Source organism: Nerophis ophidion, linkage group LG01 (assembly GCF_033978795.1).
Source record: "Nerophis ophidion isolate RoL-2023_Sa linkage group LG01, RoL_Noph_v1.0, whole genome shotgun sequence".
Classification (NCBI taxonomy): Eukaryota; Metazoa; Chordata; class Actinopteri; order Syngnathiformes; family Syngnathidae; genus Nerophis; species Nerophis ophidion.
This window is the reverse complement of record NC_084611.1, coordinates 35,717,627-35,738,954: the sequence shown is the minus strand read 5'-3', so window position 1 is coordinate 35,738,954 and position 21,328 is coordinate 35,717,627. Positions and strand designations below refer to the sequence as shown.

Here is a 21,328-nt window from a genome sequence, read left to right as displayed (position 1 = left end):
TTAGTGTATCCCCCATCCCCCCAAAAAAGCAACAAAAAAAAACATTTTCACCACAAATAAACAAAGTTGGAACAATTCTGTTGAAAAGTTGTGTTTATATTCACATAATTGAGACATGCACACATTCCATTCTGACAACAATAACACTTTTATATTATCACAAGTCTTCACTAGATGCTTACAAAAGCACCTTCAATCGGCCACACACACACACACACACACACACACACACACACACACACACACACACATACACACACACACACACACACACACACATTACAGTTGCATCACACGTCACTGAAACAAGACGAGAACCACAGCTGGTGATAACATGTTGAGCGTTGATGAGGTCACATGATCAAATGATTTTGACCACAGGGAAGTACCTGTGAGCCGTGAAGTCAAACTCTGGAAGCACCTGAGAGGACACGCGGAGAATTTACAGTGAAAAACACATAAAAGCAAAACAAAACATATTGTTGATGAACATTACAGCACTTACTGTACTACATACCTTTGTCTCCTTCTTGTGTCCTCCAGCCAGGAGCTTCATCACCACAATATTTGGTTTGGCCACTTTCAAAATACGATTCACCTGCACACACACACACACACACACACACACACACACACACACACACACACACACACACACACACACACACACACACACTAAATGCCATACAGTAAAACTACACACATTTATCCCCATGATCAATTGATTTATTCAGGACTATTTTTAAATTCCACTCGCTTATTTCTTTAATGACACACATTCATCACCAACTTATCTATTTCATGACCAAATGATTTAGTTCATGACGATTGCAGAACTCGTTTATTACTATGATGATTACTTTTACTTTCATGAACAATTTCCAGCTTTCTTCCATGACAAGTTATTGCTTGTATGACCCAACCATCCATCCATTTTTGACCGCTTATTCCCTTTAGGGTCGCGGGGGGCGCTGGTGCCTATCTCAGCTACAATCGGGCGGAAGGCGGTGTACACCCTGGACAAGTCACCACCTCATCGCAGGGCCAACACAGATAGACAGACAACATTCACACTCACATTCACACACTAGGGCCATTACATTTTATTTAGTTCATGACCAGGTACATTTTTACTTTCATCACATATTTATAAATTCAGCTTCATATATTGTTTCTGTGATCAATTAACATTAACAATGTATTTCATTACAAATTCATTTTGACCAATGTATTGTTTTCGTGTTATTTGTCCACTTATATTAAGTATACCGTATTTCCTTGAATTGCCGCCGGGGCGCTAATTAATTTAAAACCTCTTCTCACTCCTGCGCTTACCAAAGGCATGGGGTAAAAGTAAGCATGCGCTAATTAGTTTAAAACCTTCTCACTCCGGCACTTACCAAAGGCATGCAGTAAAAATTTGAGTGTGATGTAAACTTACACCTTAAATCCTACTGAATAGCTCTTAATCTTCTTCCCTTTATGCGATTTCAAATTACCGGTATTGAAATCAGCCTCTACCATTTTGAAAATGATGACAGGGGAATTGTCACTCGTGACGTTATGAGTTTGACCAGGCGGTAATACCAAGCATGCGCTAATTATTTTGGAAAGCGAGTTTGACCCGGCAGTAATTCAAGGCAGGCGCATACTATATGCCCTGCGGCTATTCAAGGAAATACGTTTTTTTTTTTTTTGTTTCATGACAAGTTCCTTTTATACTTTCATCACACATTTCATGACTATTTTAGTTCTTACTCATTTTAATACCTATGTATTTGTTATTTATTTTACATATTTATTTCAAAACCAATGTATTGCTTTTGTGATGAACATATTAATTTCATTTCTTTGCTTTATTATAGGATATTTATTACTTACATGACATGATTATTTTACTTTTGTCAGACATTTATTTTTTTTATTGTTTCAAATTGTATTATTTCTACTTTCTAGCCTTCCTCAGAGGGAGCGCTTTGTGTCAGCGTCCTGGTGGCCATGGTCTGATGACCAGGTGCAGATGGCTGCTGTGATAGTGTTTACTCACATGTCTCCTCTGTACTCAGCCATGCATTCATTTGTTCACATAGTTGCGTGTGTGTGTGTGTGTAATAATGGGGGATCTGTGTCATTGGGGTCTTGTTTTTAAGTTTGTAAAACACTAAATTGTCCCCAGTGTGTGAATGTGAGTGTGAATGTTCTCTGTCCATCTGTGTTGGCCCTGCGATTAGGCGGCGACTTGTCCAGGGTGTACCCTGCCTTCCACCCGAATGCAGCTGAGATAGGCTCCAGCACCCCCGGCGACCCCAAAAGGGACAAGCGGTAGGAAATGGATGGATGGACATTAGTCTGCTTTCATCCAGTATTAATGTCATTCCATTTGTATTAATGACTTTCATAGCCACTCTCCATTACGTAGCCATAAGTCTATAGTACAGTATTCACCTCAGGGTCGGGGCTGGGCACATTTTCCAGGATGAGTTTGGCCTGCTGGAAGTGTTTGCTGGCTGCCAGGTAAAGGTCAGCCGAGCCTGGCGGAGGATTGTACTTCTTCAGGTCGGACATGTCCTGAAGAGTAACAATGAAGTCAAGACGTAGCCTTGGACCACATTTTCCTTGCGATGCGACGTTGGTACCTTGAACTGGATATAAGGCACGGGCGGGGGGGTGACCACGCTGCTGAAGGGGGCGAAGCGGTGCTCGTAGCGGACCTGCTCGCTGTCCAGCTCGAACTGAGGCTTGCGCACCTTGCCGTCCATGTCGAGTGCCACCATGGTCTTATAGGACACAGCTTGTTTATTGACAACATCCAGCATGGCGGAGGAAGGTGGACCTACCTTGTACATGCCAGCACACATGTTTTGGTAGGCTTGGCTCATGGTGATCTCTTTGCTGAGGGGACGAACTGCACAAAAGGTACAAAAACATCTGACTTCCCAAAATGAAGCAATTTCACTACATAGTAGTAACGCTATACCTTTCTTTTTCTTCTTGGCCTTTTTGCTGCTGCGTCCTTTCAGCTGCTCCTCCAGGATCCTCTCCTCCGCCATCTGAGAAGCGTCTGCTCGGCTCAGTGTGGACATCAGCCACGCGTACAGGAACTCTGACAGATACCTGCACACACAAACACACACACCACACACACTCACTATTCGGTGTCATTGGTAGTTAGATAGGTCTTTATTGTCATTACAACAACTACAACAATTTTTTTGTTTACAGCACAAACCCGTTCAAGATTAGACAAACAAACAGTGTACAGGGTTACAGAACAGGAGGGCTGATGGTCGCCACGAGGCGCCCCATAAAAGATGGGAAAAGGTAAAACACTGGGGAAGAAGCGGTGGTGAAGGGGTGGGGTGTGTGTGCGTGTATCTCCAATTGTCTTGGGTGTGATGATGTAATGTTTTTTAGACTGAGGCCGATCTGCAAAAGTTCGACTCCAGGTGTCGTTGAGGAGAGAGGGAGGTCAAAAGCGTCAATCATTGAGGTGTCCTAGGGGGTGTTTTCAGAACAGCCTGGTCCTGTTTCCACAGCGTCAAGGCCGTTTGAGGGAGTCAAAGGGAGTTTGTTTTCCGCGAGCAGACAAAAACAATGACTTGTCTGTTCTATTTGTCCATGCTGGGTGCTCTCAAATTCAATTAAATTCTCCTTTTCAGCAAGCTTCTCCATGATGTGATCCATCTTGCGATTCAGTTCAAAATCGCCGCAGTCTGGGTTCCCACAGCCCTGCCCAAACCATCCATTGCAACGAACAGCCTTTGGGCTCCTTGAGTGGCTGCCATCGTCTTAACAGGCCAATCAGCAAGTGCCCCGCGATCACGGTTTCAAACAGGTAGATGTCTTCCAGGTCCTCGATGGAAATGACTGAGAGGCACATGATTATCCATTTGTCCCAGGCAGCTCTCACATACCCCGCAGCAATGGTTCCATCAGGGCAGCCAGACTCCCCTGAACCTCTTTTCCTCGTCGAAAAGATTTTGTCAATTGCGTCGAGAGTCCAGCTGATCATATCAATGCCTGATGTTTAGATTTGAGGACAGCGCAAAGAAAGAGGCTTCAAAAAAGTTCTGACAATACAAAAACAAAGGGAGATGGCTGGGAGAAGTGGGAGCGGAAAACCGCCCTCACCAGAGGCAAGACAGAGAAGACTGTGTGACTGTGTTAGTCCAAACTGTGTGTGTCGTACCAGTATATGTAGTAGTACTCGTGCATGCTGTACAGCTCCAGCTCAAAGCCGCTCAGCAGGTACTGGATCATGATCCTCAGGTTGTGGTAGAGGATCCAGGTGCCCAGACAGGCCAGATGTTGCCGCTGAGGTTCCAGCTTCATCAGCAGGCTGTGCAGCGCCGCATCCACCTTCTCCGCCTGACAGAAGATACATAAATATTGCATTAGCAGGCCTGGGCAATTATTTTGACTCAGGGGCCAAATTTTGAGAAAAAAATCTGTCTGGGGGCCGGTATATCTATTTTTAAGAAAACTAATACAAAACCTCACAATAAAGTCTGATTAAATGCTAAAAACGATATGACAGACTGCCTTAAAAACGGAATGGAATTTAAATGTTTTCTATGAACGATAAAACACTAAATATTGAGAACATATGAACATCACACCCCTTCTTCATCGACATATTTTACAATCAAGCCAAATGCAACAAAAATGCAACAAACAGCAAAATATGAACGTGAAGGGTAAAAAAACAACAACATATACAATCTGACATATGTGATATATTACTAAACTTTAGAACTTTCTTGTAAAAATCTCCTTCCAGGCTGGCCGCTCTGGAAACACTCTGTGGAAACGCTCCCCACCCACATTGCTTGGTGCCTCGTCTGACCTGCTGTGACGTAGATTACCATAGTAACTAGTAGGGTTGTACGGTATATGGGTATTAGTATAGTACCGCGATACTAATGAATAATATTCGGTACCATACCGCCTCTGAAAACTACTGGTCTACCACACCCCAAGAGTTTTTGTTAAAATAAAGCCAATAATGCAATTTTTTCTTGTCCCATTTATTTAGAAAAGTATCAAAAAGTATCAAAATAATATTGGTATCAGGACAACACTAGTCACTAAAATATCAGGCAAAAGCGCAGATTCCAACCGTTGAAATATGTTGTATAGTTCAAAACTTATGGTCATTTGAAAACATGACTGCACATCATGATGGCAGCTACACTTTCATCTTAAAGATCAAAAAATAATATTTGGGAATGTCCGGCGGGCCAGATTGAAAAACTCAACGGGCCGCATGTGGCCCCCGGGCCTTAATTTGCCCAGGTCTGCATTTGAGTGAGACCTCATTAGTTTTAGGCGATACTACAAATCTGTGTATTCATCAAACACCAAGTAGTTAAAGGGCCAGTGTTGGTCGTACCAATGCTGATATGGACACTTCAAATTTTCAAGTTGATTACATATTTAATCACAAGCATAATTAGACAAAAACACATGATGGCAGTGTAACAATATCAAATGCCATCCGACCATTTTCTACTGCTTGTCCCTTTCGGGGTCACGGGGGTGCTGGAGCCTATCTCAGCTGCATTTGGGCGGAAGGCGGTGTACATCCTGGACAAGTCACCACATCATCGCAGGGCCAACACAGATAGACAGACAACATTCACAATGAGCTCCTCCCGGATGACAGAGCTTCTCACCCTATCTCTAACGGAGAGCCCCGCCACCCGGCAGAGGAAACTCATTTCAGCCGCTTGTACCCGTGATCTGGTCCTTTCGGTCAAAACCTAAAGCTTATGGCCATAGGTGAAGATGGGAACGTAGATCGACGGGTAAATTGAGAGCTAAGGGACGGCGTGGCGCAGTGGCAGAGTGGCCGTGTGCAACCCGAGGGTCCCTGGTTCAATCCCCACCTAGTACCAACCTCGTCATGACCGTTGTGTCCTGAGCAAGACACTTCACCCTTGCTCCTGATGGGTGCTGGTTAGCGCCTTGCATGGCAGCTCCCTCCATCAGTGTGTGAATGTGTGTGTGAATGGGTAAATGTGGAAGTAGTGTCAAAGCGCTTTGAGTACCTTGAAGGTAGAAAAGCGCTATACAAGTACAACGCATTTATCATTTATTTAGCTTTGCCTTCCGGCTCAGCTCCTTCTTCACCACAACGGATCGATACAGCGTCCGTATTACTGAAGACGCCAGACTGATCTCACAATCCACTCTTCCCTCACTCGTGAACAAAACTCCGAAGTACTTGAACTCCTCCACTTGGGGCAAGATCTCCTCCCCAACCCGGAGGTGGCACTCCACCCTTTTCCGGGCAAGAAGCATCGACTCGGACTTGGAGGTGCTAATTTCATAAGAAAATAAATAGTTTAAAAAAATATATATTTTTTTTAAACTTACGATCAAATAATAAATCTTGCTTTGGTGTCACCTTTTGCATTATGTCACATTCACATCATATCAAGTTCTATGGTTTTCATCATATTTTTGCCATCACTGCTACCATTTGGAGGCATAGCAACAAAAAATTATAAGTTAAATTGCATTTTGGCTTAACAATGTCTATTTTATTGTACCCAGAGCCCAAGAATGGAGCTTTGCCATTGACACTAATAATTATTACATATTTTTGCCCTATTATCACTAACAGGAATTAACTTATTTTTAAACTTCCATGACAATTAAGGAAGCCATCTATCCATTTTCTACCGCTTGTCCCTTTTGGGGTGGCGGGGGGTGCTGGAGCCTATTTCAACTGCATTCGGGTGGAAGGTGGGTCCCCCCTGGACAAGTCGCCACCTCATCGCAGGGCCACTCACATTCACACACTAGGGCCAATTTAGTGTTGCCAATCCACCTATCCCCAAGGTGCATGTTTTTTCTTGGAGGTGGGAGGAAGAAGGGAACCCACACAGTCACAGGGAAAACATGCAAACTCCACACAGAAAGATCCTGAGCCTGGGATTGAACCCAGGACTACTCAGGATCTTCGTATTGTGAGGCAATTGCACTAACCCCTTTATCACCGTGCTGCCCAATTAAGGATGCTAAAATGTCAAAAATATGCCTATACACAAAATATATATTTTTTTATGATGGTGACACTTGGACAGTGAGAAACAGTCATTCTATCACCATCATTTCCAACAGGGTGGACCTTTTGAGGTTCCACTGTATTGTGTAATATGGCGTCACGCATCAGTGCCTGCAGAAGGACAGAACGCAACGTTACATCACCTCATCCTGGAGCGTGGCAAACTCTTCCAGAATGTGACCCAGTTTGTCTCTCTGCCGAGCCCGGTTGTGTCCGTGGATCTGGATGAGACTGCAGAATGGCTGCAGAGGACACACAGTAATTTGATAGAAGATGCCAGGGATGGTTTGAAAAGAGTCGGTCCTCATCAAACTGTCTCTACTGGTTACAATGGGGCAAAAAAGTGTTTAGTCAGCCACCGATTGTACAAGTTCTCCCACTTAAAATGATGACAGAGGTCTGTAATTTTTATCATAGGTACACTTCAACTGTGAGAGGCAGAATGTGAAAAAAAATCCAGGAATTCACATTGTAGGAATTTCAAAGAATTTAGTATAAAATAAGTATTTGGTCACTTCAAACAAGGAAGATATCTGGCTCTCACAGACCTGTAACTTTTTCTTTAAGAAGCTCTTCTGTCCTCCACTCGTTACCTGTATTAATGGCACTTGTTTGAACACGTTATCTGTATAAAAGACACCTGTCCACAGACTAAAACAGTCAGACTCCAAACTCCACTATGGCCAAGACCAAAGAGCTGTCGAAGGACACCAAGAAAAGAATTGTAGACCTGCACCAGACTGGGAAGAGTGAATCTACAATAGGCAAGCAGCTTGGTGTGAAAAAATCAACTCTGGGAGCAATTATCAGAAAATGGAAGACATACAAGACCACTGATAATCTCCCTCGATCTGGGGCTCCACGCAAGATCTCATCCCATGGGGTCAAAATGATCATGAGAACGGTGAGCAAAAATCCGAGAACCACACTGGGGACTTGGTGAATGACCTGCAGAGAGCTGGGACCAAGTAACAAAGGTTACAATCAGTGACACACTACGCCGACAGGGAATCAAATCCTGCAGTGCCAGACGTGTCCCCCTGCTTAAGCCAGTGCATGTCCAGGCCCGTCTGAAGTTTGCTAGAGAGCACAAGGATGATACAGCAGAGGATTGGGAGAATGTCATGTGGTCAGATGAAACCAAAATAGAACTTTTTGGTACAAACTCAACTCGTCGTGTTTGGAGGAAGAAGAATACTGAGTTGCATCCCAAGAACACCATACCTACTGTGAAGCATGGGGTGGAAACATCATGCTTTGGGGCTGTTTTTCTGCTAAGGCAGTGGTTCCCGAAGTGGGCGGTGGAAAGATCTGGGGGGGCGGTGAGGAAGAAAGGGGCGGTAGGGGGGCGGCAGTCCGAAGTCGAAGTCAGAAGTTCGAACGTTTGTTTGACGATTTGTACACAACACGTGCAGCAGGACGAGTCAGTGGACGACGCATCAGGATCCGGTTACCACACGCCAACATCATATTTAGTAGAACGGGGCTTCAGTGCAGTCGCCTTGCTTCTTTCCAAGCAAAGAAACCGACTGAAAATTACTGACCGCGGGGATCTACTACTTCTTCTTAGTGAGTTCCAGCCTGATGTTGAGAAGCTTATGTCCCTGCACCAAGCACATCCATCCCATTAATATTAAGTGTGAAACAATGAAGGTTACTGGTGGAATGTTTATTTACCATTCTATGTTGCTGAAACAGTTAAAACTGCTAAAAAGTAAATTGGTTTACTAAATTGGGTTTTATTTGTGAAATAAACATTTGTGTTTAACCTTTCTCTTTTCAAATTGCAGCATACCAAATATCAAGAAAGAGGTGTTTGTTTCCATATGTGTCTGTGGGGGGGGTTTGGAAACCATTGTGCTAAAGGGACAGGATGATTGATCCGTGTTAAGGAAAGAATAAATGGGGCCATGTATCGTGAGATTTTGAGCCAAAACCTCCTTCCATCAGTGAGAGCTTTGAATGGTTGACCAAATACTTATTTTCCACCATAATTTACAAATAAATTATTTTAAATTCCTACAATGTGAACTCCTGGATTTTTTTTTCACATTCTGTCTTTCACAGTTGAAGTGTACCTATGATGAAAATTACAGACCTCTGTCATCATTTTAAGTGGGAAAACTTGCACAATCGGTGGCTGACTAAATACTTTTGTGCCCCACTGTATAATGGCATTTAAAAACCAGTAAAGTGGGGGCGTACCCTTGAACAGTGCGTGACAAAGGAGTCCACGTAGTCTTTGGCCTGGTGGTTGTTGAACAGACAACACCTGCACAAACGAGGCACACGCTCACGTCTACTGTTTCATGTTCTTTCTAAAAGTGCTACGAGACTCACTTGTAGGAAAGGACGGGTGGACTGACAAAGTATCTGAGAGCGTCTTTAATCATGTCCTGCATCAAATGTGTGCCGAACACTTTCTTATTGTCTATCAAAAAGGTGGTCTGAGTGGAGGAGAGAGAGTACAGTAATACATGTACAGTACTTTGGACGATATGCAGTTCAGGCAGGAAGCTCACCTGAAGTAGAGATCTGGACAAGACGCACGGAGACTGCTCGCTGAACTCACAGAAGAAGTCCTGGATTTAAATGGAAGGGTTAATGATCATAAAATTAATACAATCGGTATGAAAGTCATATATTTGTCACAAAATTAATTATTTACCATAAAACTGACTAGTAAATGGACACAAAAACAATGTTAATAATTTCAATAAAAAGCCATAAATTAATTTGTTCATGAATGTATAATAAATGAATAATACATTGGTCATAAATTGAGTTAAAGTCACAAACGTGATAATGTTCATAAAATGAAATACATCAGACATGGAAGTAGTCAATAAAAAATGGTCATACCATTAATAGATTAAATTGGTCAAGAAAGCAATAAATAAGTTGGTCATAAATTTAATAAATTAATCACAAAAGTAACATTCATTAAATTCATACATTTCTCATGAAATAAATAATAATGAAAGTAATGGTAAAAAAATGAATACATTGGCCGTGGGATAAATGTGTCTTAAAGGGAAACTGCACTTTTTTTTATTTTACCTATCGTTCACAGTCATTATGAGAGAGAAAAAAAAAATATATATTATTTTTTGCATTCTAACATGTAAAAATCGGTTCATTCTTGGTGGCTAGCATTGCAGCTAATGGGAGCGACCAATTCTACCTCTAAATCACTTTAAAAATGCATTCAAAAACCGCCAACAATACTTAATTTACCTTCTGTAACCTGTATAATAACCAAGCTGTAGCGACATTGTTATTGTAAGTGCGAACACTGAGGAAGTCGTTTTCGAGTGAAGTAACACGTTCGTAACCTATATAATAACTAAGCTGTAGCGACATTGTTATTGTAAGAGGGAACACTGAGGAAGTTGTTTTCGAGCGAAGTAACACGTTCGTAACCTGTATAACTAAGCTGTAGCGACATTGTTATTGTCAGAGTGAACACTGAGGAAGTCGTTTTCTAGCAAAGTAACACATTGGCATGCTTTGCATGAAACGCGTTTGAGTTTGTAATGCACAACACTGCCATAGGACACCAATCTGTACTGACTGGAAAAACATGAACAATCATATTACAGTATCTGTAAAGTATTAGCCTACATTTCATATTTTGTATGCAAACAGCTGAGATAGCCAGACAGTGTATGTACTGTAGTTGTACTAACACATTTGGCGTGCTGCGTGTATTACAAATGATATTAAAGTGACTCAGTCGATGGACAGTTGTCTGTTTGGTCCAGCTCGCGGTGGACATTTTTTGGGGGTAAGCACTCCATTTATGTCAAAATAGCTTGGCTTCAAATTCCACATTTTGCAGCTTTGAGTTGCTTTTACCTCGCTTTCTCGGCTTCCGTCTGCTCCAACATCTCAATTAGAGATGTCTGATAATATCGGACTGCCAATATTATCGGCTGATAAATGCTTTAAAATGTAATATCGGAAAATATCGGTTTCAGTTTCAAAAGTATCTGTATCGGTTTCAAAAAGTAAAATAGTGATGACTTTTTAAAACACCGCCATGTACAGAGTGCCAATAAACCTTAAAGGCACTGCCTTTGCATGCCGGCCCAGTCACATAATATCTACGGCTTTTCACACACACAAGTGAATGCAACGCATACTTAGTCAACAGCCATACAGGTCACATAGAGGTTGGCCGTATAAACAACTTTAACACTGTTACAAATATGCGCCACACTATGAACACACACCAAACAAGAATGACAAACACATTTCGGGAGGACATCCGCACCGTAACGCAACATAAACACAACAAAACAAATACCCAGAATCCTTTGCAGCACTAACTCTTCCGGGACGCTACAATATACACCCCCGCTCCCCCCGGAGGCCCACCCACCTCAACCTCCTCATGCTCGCTCAGGGAGAGCATGTCCCAAATTCCAAGCATGTTAACAAAAAATAATGCACTTTGTGACTTCAATAATAAATAGGGCAGTGCCATGTTGGCATTTTTTTCCATAACTTAAGTTGATTTATTTTGGAAAACCTTGTTTCGCTTGGCACTCAGCATTAAGGGTTGGAATTGGGGGTTAAATCACCAAAAATGATTCCCAGGCGCGGCACTGCTGCTGCCCACTGCTCCCCTCACCTCCCAGGGGGTGATCAAGGGTGATGGGTCATATGCAGAGAATAATTTTGTCACATCTAGTGTGTGTGACAATCAAAACTTTTTTTTTTTAATGCATACCAAAATTAGGCATAATAATGTGTTAATTCCACGACTAAATATCTCGGTGTCGGCTGATATCGGTATCGGTAATTAAGAGTTGGACAATATCGGAATATTGGCAAAAAAGCCATTATCGGACATCTCTATTCTTAATTATTAAATTAGTCATAAACACCATGAAAAGGTCATGAAAAACTTACCATGCAATAGAGACATTGGTAACAAAAGTAATTATCCTAAATTTAATAAGTTGGTAATTAAATACATTCGTCATAAAATAAATTGGTCTTAATAGATAAATAGACAGATACCAAAATGCCGTGTAGGTTGGTGGTGTTGATGACATCACAGACGGTCTTGATGCGCTCTATGAGCTTGGAGAAGTAAGCCACCATGTCCTCCCTCTTGATGATCTTGGCGTAGCGAGGAAAGGTGGGTGGAAGCAGTCGCTGATTGACCAGGGGCTCAAAGCCCATCATAATGGGATGATCTGAAATAGGATGTCATCCTGTTAGATCAATACATTGATCATGTATTATGTTTTTGGCTTGTTTGTTTACCTCCTTTAGTGGTGTCATTTTGTGATTGGATGCCGTGCTGCACACTAGAATGAATGGCTGATAGGAGATCAGCTGCCTGGGCGACGAGCTTCTGGGCCTCGCTCACAGAGCTTGTCTGACAAAACAACACAATCGCATTCATTTCGGTGTTTGTACAACTTCTTGCTTCAACACGAGTTCTTTAACAGGTTACCTCTTTCTTCGTGAAGGCAATGAGTGCTGTCAGGAGAAGGCGTGTAAACTTGATGCGGATAAAAAGTGCCAAGAATTGCTGGTGCTGAAAAAATAAACAGAACATACACTTTGATGTATCTGTCAACACACATTTGTGGAAGTCAAGAGCTTCTATATTTAGGGACCGAATGTCCCTTTGGGACAGAGGACCCTATTGTATTTCTAAGGTTTTATTATTATTATACCGCCGCTTATTTGAGCTGTAATTTGACCACCTTAACATGCTTCAAAACTCACCAAATTTAACACACACATCAGGACTGGCGAAAATTGCGATCTTTTCAAGACACCAAAACCCAAAACTTAAAATCGCGCTCTAGCGCCCCCTAGGAAAAAACACAGACAAAACTGCTTGTAACTTCAATCAATCAATCAATGATTATTTATATAGCCCTAAATCACTAGTGTCTCGAAGGGCTTCTGTTAGGAAGGTTGTAGAGACATGAAACAAAAACCTCTATGTAGGTCTGACTTAGACCTAGATTTCATACACTGACCTCCTTCAGCAAAAATCCACAGGAAGTTGGCAAAAACCCCTTCAAAACAATAGTTTCCTAAAAAATGTCATTTTTGCTTCTCTGAGCTGTAATTTGACCCCCTTAAAATGTTTCAAAACTCACCAAACTGGACACACACATCAGGACTGGGGACACACACACCAGGACTGGCAAATATTGCGATCTGATAAAAAAACCAAACCCAAAAACTAAATATTGCGCTCTAGCGCCCCCTAGGAAAAAAACAGACAAAACTGCTCCTAGGAAGAAAACACAGACAGAACTGCTTGTAACTTCCGGTTGGAATGTCGTAGAGACATGAAACAAAAACCTCTATGTAGGTCTCACTTAGACCTACATTTCATTCATTTACATCCTTCAGCAAAAATCAACAGGAAGTTGGCAATTACCCCTTCAAAACAAAAGTTTTGTAAAAACCCGTCACCTTTTTTCAAACATTATCTCCTCTGAGGGAGTTTGTTGTGTCGGCTTCAAACTCGCACAGGAAAGAAATTTAACCCTTCTGATTAAAAGTAGCGCAAAGAGTTTTTGTAACTGCTCCGGTTTTGATTTCATGAGCCTTCAAAGAACCGCTAAGCTGAAGCTGCTGCGCTGCTACCGTCTCAAGATGGCCACTTAAAAGCAGGAAGCACCAGCGTGACCACACAATGCAGAGAAGGTAGGTACTGTGCGGGTAAAGATATGTTGACTGGGTGAAAGAGGGAGGCACCAGTTTGACCCCAGGATACAGAGAAGGTAGGTAATGTGCAGGTAAAGATATGTTGCCTGGGTGATGGCGGGAAGCACCAGCGTGTATGGGTGAAAGAAAAAAGCACCAGTGTGACCCCATGATGCAGGGAAGGTAAGTAATGTGCAGGTAAAGATATGTTGAATGGGTAAAGGCAGGAAACACCAGCAAAAGTCGGTCCTGTCCATTGCTGCTTGCAGCTTTACTTTCCTTACTCTTTTTTCTTAGTTAACTTTGGTACTCTTTAAAACACATTTGAATATCACGCAAATGTTTGTTTAATCCAGTAATTAGATTTACAAGGGGAAACTAATATATGACATAGGCTCATAACATACAACTTAAGATATTTCAAGCCTTTTTTTTTTTTTAATATAATTTAGATGATTATGGTTTACAGTTTATGACAACCTTGAACTAAGTCTGGGAAAATGTGTGGTTTTCAAAAACTGTATGCCATGATCATCAAAATTATTACAAAAAAAGGCCTGACGTATCAAACTTTGCATGTAATTAGTTTATATCACATTTTAGTTTCACATTTGAAGTTAAATTGCTGACATGAACTAAGTTTTGCACAATATATGATTTTTTTTAGTCAAAATTGAATCCATGGTTAAACTAACAAAATCACATTGCTGTTTACAATATGGATTTACTACAACAGATTACAGATTTTTTGTCTTAACATAAATATTAGCATATTTCATATATTTTATTTTGAAGTCAAAGTTATTTTAGTACTTTAGTGGAAAATTACTGAATAAAAACACATTTGTCTTACAACCCTTATAGTGCTTTTGTCCTGGGCATGACGTTAAAGTGCATCCGGCACTGGAGGCTCCTTTATGGGGTCTTGGGGCTCTAGGAGGTTAACCCCTTTACTACTGTTAACCCAGGTGGCCCTTGGCAAAGGCCTAGTACCTTACTGCCCCCTAGCCAGGGATACGGTGAAGACCTCAACGGCGGAGCAGGCGGAAGACGGTAGTTTTTTCAAGAACTACCACAGCGATGGCGGAAGAAGGCTGCAGCAGAAAAGGGTCCCCAGTCGTGTTGGACTCCATGCCACTGGACCCTGACCCAATTCTGTCAAGGATCGTGTGATGACGGTCTGTGCGCCAGTCTCCCCACGTAAAACAAAGTCACGCACAGGCCTCCTCCATAAAGGGATACACCCCTACCAGGAGGATCGTCGTACTTGTTCGAGTGACCGCCGATGATGATGATGATGATAGTGCTTTTTACCCTGCTCTTTATCTGCTGTGAGTGGCAAATATCACCTTTTATTATATAAATAAACTCAGAAGCTACATCGATGAGCCAGCTAAAACGCTAAAATGAAATTCCAGTTTTGAGGCCATACACCACCCACCTCTCTCTCCACCTCTGGGTCTCGCTGTTCTCCCTGACGACTGCGTGTGTTCTGAAATAAATACAATCAAATCAAAATGAGGCAGCTTCAATCAGGTTGAAAGATTCAACCGATTAAAAAAAGTTACCTTTACTTTTCTCTGCAATTCATCCTCCACGTCTTTCAGCATACCTGAAAAGGCGAGGGACGGCATCACCGATTGTGACGCAATATGATAGAGAGGGGAACAACAAAGCTGTACCTGTCACCCTCAAGTCTGTGACATTGTTGGCCATCCTAAAGCCGTAGGTCATGGCTTGAAAGTCCTCCTACATGACACACAGATAAAAGCACATATCAGTCTAAAGCATCACAGACTTGATACTCAAGCCACCGTGCGCACCTCCTCAAACACAGCAGCCTTGTTGACTTTTTCACGTGCAATGTCACAAATCTTCAGTATTCCCAAGGCAAAGGCTTTGAGGGCAGGCTCCTCGATCAGGTCTGGGTTATGGACGTACAGGCAGGTGAACACGGTCTGTGCCAGGGAATGGCCCTCTAGCCATGTAATCTGTGTAAAGACACAAACGCAATATGACAATGAAACATTTAATTGCGAGGAAAAAAGATCACAGTCAGTGTGAAACTCACCAAACAGCAGAAACACGTGTCCATAATGCCGATAAGTTCAGGGAGACTAAGATCTTTCACCTTGATGGCTTGTTCCTACAGGGAAAAACATGTGGTATTACAATAAACTTTAAAACATTAAGAGAAAACACTCTCTTAGTAGCTTCACACACATTCTTCTGAACAAGACCTTTTACTTCTACATCATCATCTTGCATCTTATGACTTATGTCTTATGAAACATTACTTTATTGCTACACTCTCTGAATTATACATAATTGTTTGCTTTAAAATTAAGGTGTTTTTTAAACGTATTTTGATTGTTATGACTTTTTTCATTATGACTCATTTGTATGTATCATATTCATATTATTGGGTGTTCCATTACATAGAATATAACTGGGTGTTTAAGATAAATAAAACATTTGGGGGGGGGGGTTGCCCACATATGCGGTCCTCTCCAAGGTTTCTCATAGTCATCATTGTCACCGACGTCCCACTGGGTGTGAGTTTTCCTTGCCCTTATGTGGGCTCTACCGAGGATGTCGTTGTGGTTTGTGCAGCCCTTTGAGACACTAGTGATTTAGGGCTATATAAATAATCATTGATTGATTGATTTTGTCATTTTTTTGGGCGCATTTCCATTTTTATATTGGAAACATTGTGATTGGAACCTCCAATTTGATGCTTTTCTTTAACGTCACCAGCCTAGTGTAAGAATTGTATGCGCTCTTTAAGATTGGATTTGAAATATTGTTTAATTATATTAAAAATTAAGTATTACATTTTTTATTATTTAATTAAAGGAGCTGTTTTCCACTTGCTCACAGTTACATTTTTCAAACTAAATATAACAAGAACACCATTGGCTATCTTATGTTACCACTAATTGATTAATAATTTGTTTAAAAATTATTTACATTTATCACAATTATTAAGTGTATGTATTGGTGTGAATAAAACAATTGGTGTTTACGGCAGTCACTCCCCATGTTTTGTCAACACATACGCACACAGAGCGCATGCACAGTTAAAAAAACAAATCGCTATTATTAGCTAACAACACCCAAATGTATATAGCGTCCATGTGTTAGGTACAAAGTTACGTCATTACATCCTAGAAGTCTTAAAAGGGAAATGCACTTTAATTTTGCCTGTTGTTCACAAACTTTATGAGCGACAAGAACGGACATGTCTTTTTGCTCAGGATTGTATCAATAATGAAAAAAAAAAACGCTTGCAAAACGCCGTTAAAGGTAGTCCCCTATGTTGGCCTTAAAGCCCTCTAAAACAACTTTAAAACTCTCCATCAACCTTTTATATACACACTGCTAGTGTATATATATATATATATATTACTGCGATGAGGTGGCGACTTGTCCAGGGTGTACCCCGCCTTCCGCCCGATTGTAGCTGAGATAGGCGCCAGCGCCCCCCGTGACCCCAAAAGGGAATAAGCGGTAGAAAATGGATGGATGGATGGATATATATATTATATATATATATAAATGTAGTAATAGAATGTTCATAATATATGTGCAAATGTTGTGAAATATAATTACAAATAATGATGTTGAACCTATTTATTTATCCACACCTTCCATGATCAATTCATTTATTCCCCGGCCTTTTCTTTCATGATATCCGCAGAGAACCTATCGACACACATTCCTTTTTCTTTGTACGGTACAGTATTTGAACTAGGCTACTTGCCCTATTACTAAAACACCTGCAGTAATGTACCTTGATAGCTTGCTCAAAGTTGAGCACCTTCCTGTTGACTTGGTTCCCAATCATTCCCGCGTCCATCTTTGGGTCCATCATCTCGATGGCCGACATGGCTTCGAACAATCCAAACCTGCAACCGCAAAAAGTTATTGTCTTATGTGCTGATCTGATGGAAATACGTGCATGTGCATCCACCCATCCATTTTCTACCGTTTATCCCAATTAAATAATATTCATACTCACAGCTTGTCATGAAGCAGCTCCCCAAGGTTTAACTCTGGTGTAAATAGAGATGTTATAAACATTGCACATACGGCCACAAGTGAAGTGCGATGTATGTACCGTACCTTTGCAGGAACTCTTGAAATCATGCGTGATATCAACCCAGTTGGCGTTATTTTTCATCTTTTCCGGCATGCCAAGACCCCAGCCGGCATCGTCCTCCTCCACTGATGATTTCATCACCATGATGACTAATGGCGATACACACAAAGGGGACTAAATCACACATCAGACTATTTTGCTCACAATGTTTGACTCTTGCATCGGATGGAAAAGGCAGTTAATAATCCTAGTCGGGTTTTTTTCAGCAGGAGTCGAGAATGGTGTAAATTGCACGCTTGACTGCACTCGGAACTCTAGGTCTTTTAAACCACCGCTTTGCTGTTGGCTGGCTGCAAAAGGCAGAAGTCTTAGCCTACTTCTGTATGACTAAACACTGTCTCCGTGAATTAAAATCCTACTGAAACCCACTACTACCGACCACACAGTCTGATAGTTTACATATCAATGATGAAATCTTAACATTGCAACACATGCTTATACGGCCGGTTTAGTTTACTAAATTGCAATATTAAATTTCCCGCGAGGTATCCTGTTGAAAATGTCGCGGAATGATGACGCTTATGTTGACGCGCGGAATGATGACGCTTATGTTGACGCGTGCTTGTGACGTTATTGGTTGGAGCGAACATTTCAGCCCAGCACCACACACGACTAAAACTCGTCTCTTTTTAACGCATAATTACACAGTAGTTTGAACATCTGTGTTGCTGAATCTTTTGCAATTTGTTCAATTAATAATGGAAACTATAAAGAACAATGCTGTTGGTGGAAAGCAGTGGATTGCAGCAACCGAAACACAGCCGGTGTTTCTTTGTTTGTTGTGAAGCTTTAACACAGAGCTGTCAAGCGAACATGTTTCTGTACATCAACCAGCAAGTTTTTGGATGGGAAAATTGTGATATTAAGTCGGCTCTTACCGGAGACTTGAGTGGATTATGCGGCCTCCTCCTGCAGCTGTCAAAAAGGCCGCTGTGATCTTGGCTCCTCCATAGCTTCTCTCAGAGACACTGGCGTTCACCGCAGCCCTCCGACTTTCAGGTATGACTTTATAATCTCACTAAAACACTATTAACACAATAAGCAGATAAGGGATTTTCCAGAATTATCCCATTAAATGTGTCTAATAACATCCGAATCGCTCCCACTGCCGCCGCCTTTTCTTTTTTTTTCTCTTTTTTTTAGTGCTTCACTCTAATTTTACTCATCCACAACTCTCTCATCCTCGCTCAAATTAATGGGGAAATCGTCGCTTTCTCGGTCCGAATTGCTCTTGTAGATGGTGGCTATGATTATAAACAATGTGAGGATGTGAGGAGTCCTACAACCCGTGATGTCACGCGCACATCGTCTGCTACTTCCGGTACAGGCAAGGCTTTTTTATTAGCGACCAAAAGTTGTGAATTTTATCGTCGATGTTCTCTACTAAATCCTTTCAGCAAAAATATGGCAATATTGCGAAATTATCAAGTATGACACATAGAATAGACCTGCTATCCCCATTTAAATTAGAAAATCTCATTTCAGTAGGCCTTTAAGATAACTATTACAGCTCGACTGTTGAGTGCAGCTACTGTACAATATCTGGGATTGGGTGTTGCATTCTGTTGATATATGCAAATTGAACTGATCCCCGGGCGCAGCCACCGCTGCTGCTCACTGCTCCCCTCACCTCCTAGGCGGTGAGGGGTCAAATGCAGAGGAAAATCTCACCACACCTAGTGTGTGTGTGTGACAATCATTGGTACTTTAACTTTAAAACAAAGATTATAGTACAAGTTCTGCAACCTAGTGCAGGGACATGACTGCATTTTCACTTTAAACTGCTGACACAATCACTTTGTAGGAGAAATATGAATATTACATACTGCATGATTTACTTCATGTTACCCAACGATTACAAAGACATTATTATTTTTTGATGGCTATAACAGGCGTCTAATGTGTGACAATACGAAGCTAGCTAGATGCTAAATAGATTAGCTCACATTGTATTGAGCGATATTTACTGTTTTAGCGAACATGTCAAACGGTTTTGCACTTAAACCGTCTCCCAAGTACAATATCGTCAAAGAAAAAAGACATGTTAATACAAAAACAGAGGGCGTACCTTATTGTTTTGTAGTAGCCATGTAATGTCAGTAAAGGGAGATTGATTTAACTGCAGTTTTCCGGTCGCTGGGGTGTGACGTCATTACAGACAACTAGGAAATAGCTGGGAAATGTAGTTTTACAACCTAGCGTTAGGCGACGTTTACAGCTCCGACTTTGTGTCCATAAAATGCATTTTTATTTCGTGAAGACCATGTAATGCAGGGGTCACCAACCTTTTTGAAACCAAGAGCTACTTCTTGGGTACTGATTAATGCGAAAGGCTACCAGTTTGATACACACTTAAATAAATTGCCAGAAATAGCCAATTTGCTCAATTTACCTTTAATAAATAAATCTACATATATATACATATATATATATATATATATATATATATATATATATATATATATATATATATATATATATATATATATATATATATATATATATATATATATATATATATATATAAATGGGTATTTCTGTCTGTCATTCCGTCGTACATTTTTTTTCCTTTTACGGAAGTTTTTTTGTAGAGAATAAATGATGAAAAAAACACTTAATTGAAAGGTTTAAAAGAGGAGAAAACACGAAAAAAACTCAAATTAAAATTTGAAACATAGTTTATCTTCAATTTCGACTATTTAAAATTGAAAATTCCACCGAAAACAATTAAGATAAAACTAGTTAATTCAAATCTTTTTGAAAAATTAAAAAAATAATTTATGAAACATCATTAGTAATTTTTCCTGATTAAGATTCATTTTTTAATTTTGATGACATGTTTTAAATAGGTTAAATTCCAATCTGCACTTTGTTATAGTATATAACAAATTGGACCAAGCTATATCTCTAACAAAGACAAATTATTATTTCTTCTAGATTTTCCAGAACAAAAAATTAAAAAGAAATTCTAAAGACTTTGAAATAAGATTTAAATTTGATTCTACAGATTCTCTAGATTTGCCAGAATATATATATTTTTAAATTTTAATCATAAATTTGAAGAAATATTTCACAAATATTATTCGTCGAAAAAACAGAAGCTAAAATGAAGAATTCAATTAAAATGTATTTATTATTCTTTACAATAAAAAAATACTTGAACATTGATTTAAATTGTCAGGAAAGAAGAGGAAGGAATTTAAAAGGTAAAAAGGTAAATGTGTTTAAAAATCCTAAAATCATTTTTAAGGTTGTCATTTTTCTCTAAAATTGTCTTTCTGAAAGTTACAAGAAGCAAAGTAAAAAAATAAATGAATTTATTTAATAAAGTCTTTAAAATATTTTCTTGGGTTTTCAAATTCTATTTGAGTTTTGTCTCTCTTAGAATTAAAAATGTCGTAAGTGCT

General features: G+C 40.5%; 1 protein-coding gene across 3 annotated transcripts; it reads right to left on the bottom strand.

Moving 5' to 3' along the window:
- Positions 1 to 75: 75 nt before the first annotated feature.
- On the bottom strand, positions 76 to 20,110 carry naa35 (N-alpha-acetyltransferase 35, NatC auxiliary subunit). Of its 3 annotated transcripts, XR_009806923.1 has the most exons (25): positions 19,990 to 20,073; positions 18,800 to 18,947; positions 17,885 to 18,010; positions 17,781 to 17,814; positions 17,553 to 17,667; positions 15,831 to 15,905; positions 15,583 to 15,750; positions 15,442 to 15,508; positions 15,328 to 15,371; positions 15,201 to 15,251; positions 12,543 to 12,626; positions 12,350 to 12,464; positions 12,101 to 12,279; positions 9,595 to 9,654; positions 9,413 to 9,519; positions 9,278 to 9,344; positions 7,216 to 7,314; positions 4,190 to 4,368; positions 2,978 to 3,114; positions 2,838 to 2,905; positions 2,637 to 2,777; positions 2,446 to 2,568; positions 518 to 598; positions 280 to 421; positions 76 to 233 (listed from the first exon to the last, which is right to left on the bottom strand). XR_009806923.1 is itself a non-coding variant. In XM_061901717.1 (24 exons), exons 3-24 carry the CDS (start codon positions 18,003 to 18,005, stop codon positions 362 to 364), a joined length of 2,175 nt encoding a protein of 724 aa, XP_061757701.1. In that variant the 5' UTR covers positions 18,006 to 18,010; positions 18,800 to 18,947; positions 19,990 to 20,073; the 3' UTR covers positions 76 to 361. The 3 variants fall into 3 exon arrangements, 2 of the variants coding, with proteins under 2 accessions (XP_061757701.1, XP_061757709.1); XM_061901717.1 differs by having other exon boundaries at positions 76 to 421; XM_061901725.1 differs by lacking the exon at positions 18,800 to 18,947 and having other exon boundaries at positions 76 to 421; positions 19,990 to 20,110.
- Positions 20,111 to 21,328: the final 1,218 nt, after the last annotated feature.